The sequence below is a fragment of the Gorilla gorilla genome, chromosome 8, assembly GCF_029281585.2.
Source record: "Gorilla gorilla gorilla isolate KB3781 chromosome 8, NHGRI_mGorGor1-v2.1_pri, whole genome shotgun sequence".
NCBI classification, from domain to species: Eukaryota; Metazoa; Chordata; class Mammalia; order Primates; family Hominidae; genus Gorilla; species Gorilla gorilla.
Window position 1 is genome coordinate 91,417,771 of NC_073232.2, and position 8,443 is coordinate 91,426,213.

General features: G+C 35.8%; 1 protein-coding gene across 3 annotated transcripts in view; it reads left to right on the forward strand.

Annotated features, from left to right (window-relative positions):
- The window catches only part of MKX (mohawk homeobox), a 71,860-nt gene extending 69,317 nt beyond the window's left edge, over positions 1 to 2,543 (forward strand). For 2 of the 3 annotated variants that reach the window (XM_063710277.1, XM_055352428.2), the window contains one exon: positions 2 to 2,543. In XM_063710277.1, the coding sequence (XP_063566347.1) occupies positions 2 to 188 (187 nt within the window). In that variant the 3' untranslated portion in view covers positions 189 to 2,543. The remainder of the gene's footprint in view (position 1) is intronic. The other variant, XM_019034356.3, reaches the window with a different exon arrangement.
- The last annotated feature ends 5,900 nt before the right edge of the window (positions 2,544 to 8,443 follow it).

The window sequence follows — 8,443 nt, forward strand, 5'->3', positions numbered from 1 at the left end:
GCGCAGCTAACAGAAAAGGACCAAGCAAGGATGACACGTATTGGAAGGAGATCAACGCAGCTATGGCCTTAACAAATCTTGCACAGGGAAAGGACAAACTGCAGGGAACTACCAGCTGCATCATCCAGAAGTCGTCCCATATAGCAGAAGTAAAGACTGTCAAAGTGCCGCTGGTGCAGCAGTTTTAAGAGCTTGTTGCTTTTCAGATCCAATGGATGTTCTTTCCGGTGTTTTCATCAACCCTCATCCTAAGAGCTGAAGCAGGGATGAAAATGACTCTCTCCCAAACCTCTTCTTATTTTTAATTATCCCAGATATATCATTTAGTTGCTTCTATAAAAGACATATAAATTATAAAAAACTCATTTTAATCAAAAATATTAACTTATTTTATGTTACTCAAACTATGCATAAAACGTCTGCATTACCATTACAGTAAGTGCCTTGCTTCCCGAAAACAAGCTCCAACGTGGGCATAGTTGAACAGCTATGCCTCAAAATGCCAACGCCATATGCTTATTAGCCTGTGTGCATCATTCCAGACGGGCCTAATCATTCCGGGACTGAAACCAGAATCGCTGAAAGCCCTTGAAACACATTCAATAATTCATATGTTAAAACTTGGATATCTGTTCAGCCCAAATGAAATCTTCCTTTTAAAAAACGTCTACAGTATTGAAAATTGTTCAATGTGCTTTTCAGAGTGACGGTGAGAATTTTATGCATGTATCTTGCCTGCATATTTGATATGTTACAAACTTCCAAAATTCAAGGTGCAGCGATCCACAGAACGTTGTACATTTAAGAAGTGATTCCTTCAAGCTAATTTAAAATTTCATTGAACACATGGTGACCAGGAAAACTTTTTTTCAAGCACTGTTGGAAAGCACCACAAAGCCCTTTAGAATTAATCTGGATTTGTTTCTCAAGTTCTGCTGAAGTTTAAAAAAAAACTTTATTATACAAATAACTCAAAATTTTCCTGTGTAAAACTAAACCTGTAGTTTTAAAACATAATCCTGTTTGCATTAGAGCTCACTGTCTTTGTGATGGAAACTGTGTTCGTATGGAATGACTAAAAATCTTTTATTTGGTTCGTTTCAAATTACAATTGCTGATGGACAATTTGTATTGCAGCGAGAACAACAGAATGAAAGAAATGTATCTCTGTGCGGCTATACATATACATACATAAAATTGATTTTTAAATTTAAAACATATGGAAAACAAAACATTGAACAGTTTGAATTTTGCCAAGTTGGACATTAAAGTAAAAATGAAGTGAAATCAAGCATCGAAAGAAAACATTTTGTTTCTAAATTAGTCTACCATTGAGTGAGAATAATCAATATCAAGAAAGAAGACTATCTTTCTCAACTAAACAATAATATTCTAATCAGTTTGGGAAGACCTGAAACTTGAATAAACAGTGGAAATGCCAAATATAACAGAGGGTATGTGCTACAGAGAAGTAAAAAGGGTTTGACTCTTTTATGATGGGATTTTTTTTCTCTGGGTATGTAATCTATTTTTTTTTTTTAAACTGGAAAGCATTTTTGTCAGTGTGAATGAGGGTCAATAGTGCAGCCAAGTGGTGACATTTTTCTTTATTTTGCAAAATGCTTTTAAAACCAAAGGCTGCTCTAGTTGACGGACAGTATCAGTCTTGATCTAAATTGTAGGACACTTTTTCATGTAACATAACATTTGGGAATTGGGTTTATTTAGTGTAATGAAGATAATTTGATATAAAAATATTTTGTGTATATATATATTTTTACTTTGTTTTCTAAATTGCTGTTTGCAGTAACAGTAAGCGCAAAGCAAAATATATAAGTTATGACTGTATGATCAGATGAAGTATGAGTTCTTTTGGTTTGCATCCTTAAATAGTTAGAGATCTCTGATAAAAACTTTGGAATCTTTGCAAAACAATACAAAAATGCCAAAATGTGAGCATGTCAATGAAAACTAAAGACAAATACTTCACTCTTTTTCATACTATTATAAGTTATTCTGGTATTAAATATGTTAATAAAAGTGTTTTTGTTTTGACATATTTCAGTTAAATGAATGAATGCTGGTTGTATTTTATTTGAATGAGTCATGATTCATGTTTGCCATCTTTTTAAAAAAATCAGCAAATTTCTTCTATGTTATAAATTATAGATGACAAGGCAATATAGGACAACTATTCACATGATTTTTTTTTAATACCAAAGGTTGGAAGATTTTATAATTAACATGTCAAGAAGACTTTATAGTAAGCACATCCTTGGTAATATCTCCAATTGCAATGACTTTTTAATTTATTTTTTCTTTTGCTGCTTTAACATTTTCTGGATATTAAAATCCCCCCAGTCCTTTAAAAGAATCTTGAACAATGCTGAGCCGGCAGCTGAAAATCTAACTCATAATTTATGTTGTAGAGAAATAGAATTACCTCTATTCTTTGTTTTGCCATATGTAATCATTTTAATAAAATTAATAACTGCCAGGAGTTCTTGACAGATTTAAAATAAAAGTTAATTTCTAGACCTCGATGATCGTATGGATTTTGTTTTCCTTTGAGAGCTGACCAGGTAGATGAAGCAGTAGAACAGACGGGCCCATTATATTCAGCAATTCTCCTTAGACTGTTAAGGGATATGATATGGGAGTGCTGCATTTGTATTAGGTTTGAATTTCATCACCTTAGGCCACCAATCCAGCTTTCAAAGACTGAGGAAAAGGGAGTGTGATGCCGACTATTAAAATACATAACTTTAAAATGAACATTTTCACATAATACCTTCTTTCCCTCAGTAATACAATTAGCATTATTTGTGGTGTGCTCTGCACTGGAGAGAAAACCTTGGCTTTGAAGCTAGACAGAACTACCTTTGAATCTCAGCTCTGTCCCTTACTACTTAGTCATTCTTATCTAGTTTCTTCATCTTCAAAGTGGGAGTAAGGAGCTATACCTTGTAGGGTTTGCACTAAGATTGAGATAAAATGCAATACATAAAGTGCCTACCTCAGTGTCTGTCAGATAATAGGTGCTTGGTAACTGGAACATATTATTGCATAGTTACAATTCCTCTGTCCAGGCTTTATGCACAAGAAAGTAGAAATATTTAAAATAAATCCAACATAAGACATGGGTAGTTTAATGGACAGCTGTAGAGAGGGAGAGATGCCTGACAAGAAAAGCTGCTGTGCAATGGTGAAAATTGGTATCAGAGTTAGAAAGGCCTTCAAGGAAGATCATTTTAGCATCATCACTTAGAACTTCCAGGCAAAAAGCATAAAGCATTGCAAAGCCAAGGCAGAACAGACATTCCAACAGAAAACATGATATGTGCTGTCACTTCCTTCTTTGGGATAAACAAGAATTGCTTTCCCTCTGTTTGTCCTGCTTGATACTGTTCAAGATGGCTAAGAAAAACTCAAGCTGCTGCCTGTGTTCTCCGTCTGCTCCAAGTAGCAATGTTTAACAAACAGTGGCAACAGCCATAGCCTGCTTTTAAACTTATCCAGCTCAATGGTGTCACAGCATGCAAATAAACACAGATAAGAAGAGCAAGCCACCCATGCTGTCCTGCCAGGGATGGCATAGGCAAGTCATGCCTTGGAAGGCAGTGTGTTGTGGTGGTAAGAACCTGGGCTGGCATGCTCTGGCTTTGCTACTTCACTTCTTAGTACCTTTGGGGAATAAGCATAAGCCTTCTTTCTATACCCATTGTTTGCACCTATAAAATTAGACCTGTGAAATTTACCTACTCCAACGATCTGTTGTGGGGAGTCAATGAGGCAGTCAATATAAAAGCACTTTGCAAACTGCATGGCACTGTACAAATGTTAGCGATTATGACCGTATTCCACGCAGCCCTAAAAGGCCTCATGTCTCACACTTTTTGGCACTATAAACTGTAGTTTCCATGAAGCATATAGGACCCCTAGATTCTGTCAAATATGTGTTAGGGTCACCATCATTGGGTCCTTGTGAACACTAAGAACTTCTTGGTCCTGTTCTTTTTTTTTTCTTCTTCTTGAGATGGAGACTTACTCTGTTGCCCAGGCTGGAGTGCAGTGGTGCGACCTCGGCTCACTGCAACCTCTGCCCCGCCGGGTTCAAGCGATTCTCCTGCCTCAGCCTCCCGAGTAGTACAGGCATGTGCCACCACACCTGCCTAATTGTTTAGTTTTAATAGAGACAGGGTTTCACCATGTTGGCCAGGCTGGTCTCGAACTCCCGACCTCAGGTGATCCACCCGCCTCAGCCTCTCAAAGTGCTGAGATTACAGGCGTAAGCCACCGTGCCCAGTCAGTCCTGTTCTTCTTTGTAACCATTATGATTGGAATTAGAAGATAGATTGCCACACTGCAGGAGTAGAATCCTGACTTCACCACTCCGAGCTTTGAGACCCATCTTAGAGATGGACTAAAACTTTGGTTTGGGAGAAGGGTGAATTGGCCACAATAAACTTTTTCTCTCAAGGAGAGGAAAAACAGATTTCTGAGTTTGGAAACAAAAAAAAAGCTGAGGTGTTTTTACATTTTGCACAAATGACTCCATGCGAATTCACCCCAGGTAAGATGGTCTCACTAGGTCTTCTACAACAAATTTTAGCCCAAAGCCAGTTTCTGGAAATTTGACCTACAATGAGTCTAATCTGACCGATATTTTTGACTTTTAAACAAAATTAAAATTTTTAATTACAAGTGTTTTAAAAAATTATAGATGTAATTTATGCTAATTGTAGAAAACTGTAAACAGTATAGAAGGGTACAAGATAAAAAGCACCTACATGGGGATCTATTATTTTTGGATCTATTATAATTTATTTAGCAGATAGCCCACTGATGAACTTTTGGGTTATTTCCAATTTTTAATTATTATAAACTAGTGCTACTCAAAGTGCTATTTCACATTGGGATAAGGAGCTTGCAACAAAATGGACTTCTTTCTTCATTCAAGAAAGTCTTCTTATAAGAAAAAAAGTCAGCTGAATGTACAGTGCTGTCAGCAATGTAGTTGATTTACATTAAGCATCACTAATAAACAATGACTCAGGTCGGGCACAGTGGCTCACACCTGTAATCCCAGCACTTTGGGAGGCCGAGGCGGGTGGATCATTTAAGGTCAGGCGTTCAAGACCAGCCTGGCCAACATAGTGAAACCCCATCTCTACGAAAAATACAAAAAAAAAAAAAATACCCAGGTGTGGTGGTGCATGCTTGTAGTCTCAGCTACTCGGGAGGCTGAGACAGGAGAATCGCCCGAACCTGGAGGTGGAGGTTGCAGTGAGCTGAGATCACATCACTGCACTCCAGCCTAGGTGATAGAGTGAGACTCTGTCTCAAAAAAACAAAACAAAACAAAACAAAAAACAATGATTCAATGAACATTCTTATGCCTATATGTCTTCACTTATACATCTATGGAATAGACAGCTAGAAGTGGAATTAATGGGTCAAATGATAAGCACATTAAGTTTTTTGATGCATGTTACCAAATTAGTATTTTAAAATTCTACCAATTTACACTTCCAACAATAAGCCTGTTTTCCCTCAACCTGGTCAAAACATTGAGTAGTAGTAAACTTTTCAATAGTTGACAATGTGGTTGATAAAAATTATGTCTCAACGTGGTTTTCACTTGTGCTTGTTTAAGATGAGTGGCACTGCACATAAGCTTATTAGTATTTCTTTTCAGTAAACTGCTTGTTCATGTTTTTCTTTTTCTTTCTTTTTTCCCTTTACTTGTCCATTTGTAAGTGATTTGTATGAGTTCTTCATATATTAAAGAAAATTTAGTACCTTGTCTGTAATATATGCTACGTTTTCCCACTTTGTTAGGGTTTTCTAACTTCACTTATCATATTCTGAAATGCAGAAGGCTAAGCTTCATCTGTGTGTATATTTAGGGTACATAGAATGCTACTGCATCTATCTGGTCATCATAGAAGCAGTGTCATGTGGTAGTTAAGAGCATACACTCTGGAACCAGACTGCTTAGGTTCAAGTCACTTCTCTTGTGCTTACTAGCTCTATTAACTTGCACAATACACTTAACCCATCTATGTCTCAGTTTCCCCATCTGTAAAAGATGGTTGATAATAATATCTACTTCTTAGTGCTGTGAGGATTAAATTAGTTATTATATATAAAGTACTTACAATGCTACCTGGCATATAGTTAGTGCCAAGATTGTAAAAAGATTCATCCATGTTTTCTACTATCAGTTTTATGATTTATTTTTGTATATTTAAATCTTGTATCCATTGGTGATTTATTTTGGCTAAGAAGTAAGCTAGCTATCTGGTTCTCTCCCTGATCCTCCCAGCAGAAGAAAATCTAGCTAGCTGTCTCAAAACTGGTTACTAGATAATCCACTGATCTTAGTATTTGCTTCTGATCTCTCTTCAGGCCCTTACTATAGTAGTGAATATAAATTCTTCAATATCATTCTTCCTCAGAATTTTCCTGGCTCTTTTTACATCTTAACTTTTAAGGCTATACATGATACATTACATTATCAAATCCCTACTGCCCCCAAAATAACTTTGGCATTTGTAGAGTTCATGAATATATAGATCAGTTTATACTTTGCAATATTGAGTTCTATTATTCAGTTTTCTTTTTTCATTTGATCTCAGCAGAGTTTTAGTTTTGTTTCCTATTTCTCATTAATTTCATTCATTGGTGTTTATTTTTGTCTTGCATCTGTCAGTGTAATTTTTCCATTTTTCTGTAATCTTAATTATTATTTGTTTGCAGACAAACTATTGGTTTTTTAATATTACTTTTGTTAGCCAGACACTTAATTAGGATTCTTTTTTAAAAATTAATATTCCAAATATTTCACTTGGACTTTGAGGTATACCATCATGTTATTTCTAAATAATGAAAATTTACTGATCCTTTTCTAATATTTATACCGTATTCCTTTCCTTTCCTTGTGGTATTGACTGATATTTCCAGAACAATTTTTAATGACAGAGATGGTAAGCTCTCTTGTGTTTTTCCCTACTTTAATGGAATCACTTCTAGTGTTTAAATATTTAAGCTGTAATGGATATTGATTTGAGAATTATTCTTTTTCATATTTTAAGACAATATTGTTTCATTCTGGATTGACTAAAATATTTTATTATAAATGGATGTTGAATATTTTCCCAAACATTTTTTATTAAATAATAATGTAAAAAATTTGCAAGCCATAAATGTACAGCTCAACAAATTTTAACCTAGAGAATATAATTGTGAAAGCAAAACCAAGTCAAGATTAGGACCATTATAAGTATTCCCGAAGCTCCTACCCCAGATGTAACTATTTTTCTGACTTCTACCTAGTTGTGAAATTTAAGTAAATTGAATCATAGAGTTACATTCATATTTCTATCTCTTTTTTTATTATTATTTTACTTTAAGTTTTAGGATACATGTGCACAACGTGCAGGTGTGTTACATATGTATACATGTGCCATGTTGGTGTGCTGCACCCATTAACTCATCATTTAGCACTAGGTATATCTCCTAATGCTATCCCTCCCCGCTCCCCCAACCCTACAACAGTCCCTGGTGTGTGATGTTCCCCTTCCTGTGTCCATGTGTTCTCATTGTTCAATTCCCACCTATGAGTGAGAACATGCTGTGTTTGGTTTTTTGTCCTTGCAATAGTTTGCTGAGAGTGATGGTTTCCAGCTTCATCCATGTCCCTACAAAGGACATGAACTCATCATTTTTTATGGCTGCATAGTATTCTATGGTGTATATGTGCCACACTTTCTTAATCCAGTCTATCATTGTTGGACATTTGGGTTGGTTCCAAGTCTTTGCTATTGTGAATAGTGCCGCAATAAACATGTGTGCATGTGTCTTTGTAGCAGCATGATTTATAATCCTTTGGGTATATACCCAGTAATAGGATGGCTGGGTCAAATGGTATTTCTAGTTCTAGATCCCTGAGGATTCACCACACCAACTTCCACAATGGTTGAACTAGTTTACAGTCCCACCAACAGTGTAAAAGTGTTCCTATTTCTCCACATCCTCTCCAGCACCTGTTGTTTCCTGACTTTTTAATGATCACCATTCTAACTGGTGTGAGATGGTATCACATTGTGGTTTTGCTTTGCATTTCTCTGATGGCCAGTGATGATGAGCATTTTTTCATGTGTTTTTTGGCTGCATAAATGTCTTCTTTTGAGAAGTGTCTGTTCATATCCTTTGCCCACTTTTGGATGGGGTTTTTTTTTCTTGTAAATTTGTTTGAGTTCATTGTAGATTCTGGATATTAGCCCTTTGTCAGATGAGTAGGTCTTTTTGATCAATACTATATTTGTGAAATTCCACCATCTTGTTGCATGAATTCATTCTTGTAGCATCCATTCATTCTTCTTTATTGCTATATATAATTGCATCATTATGTGAATATAAAACAGATTATTTATACATC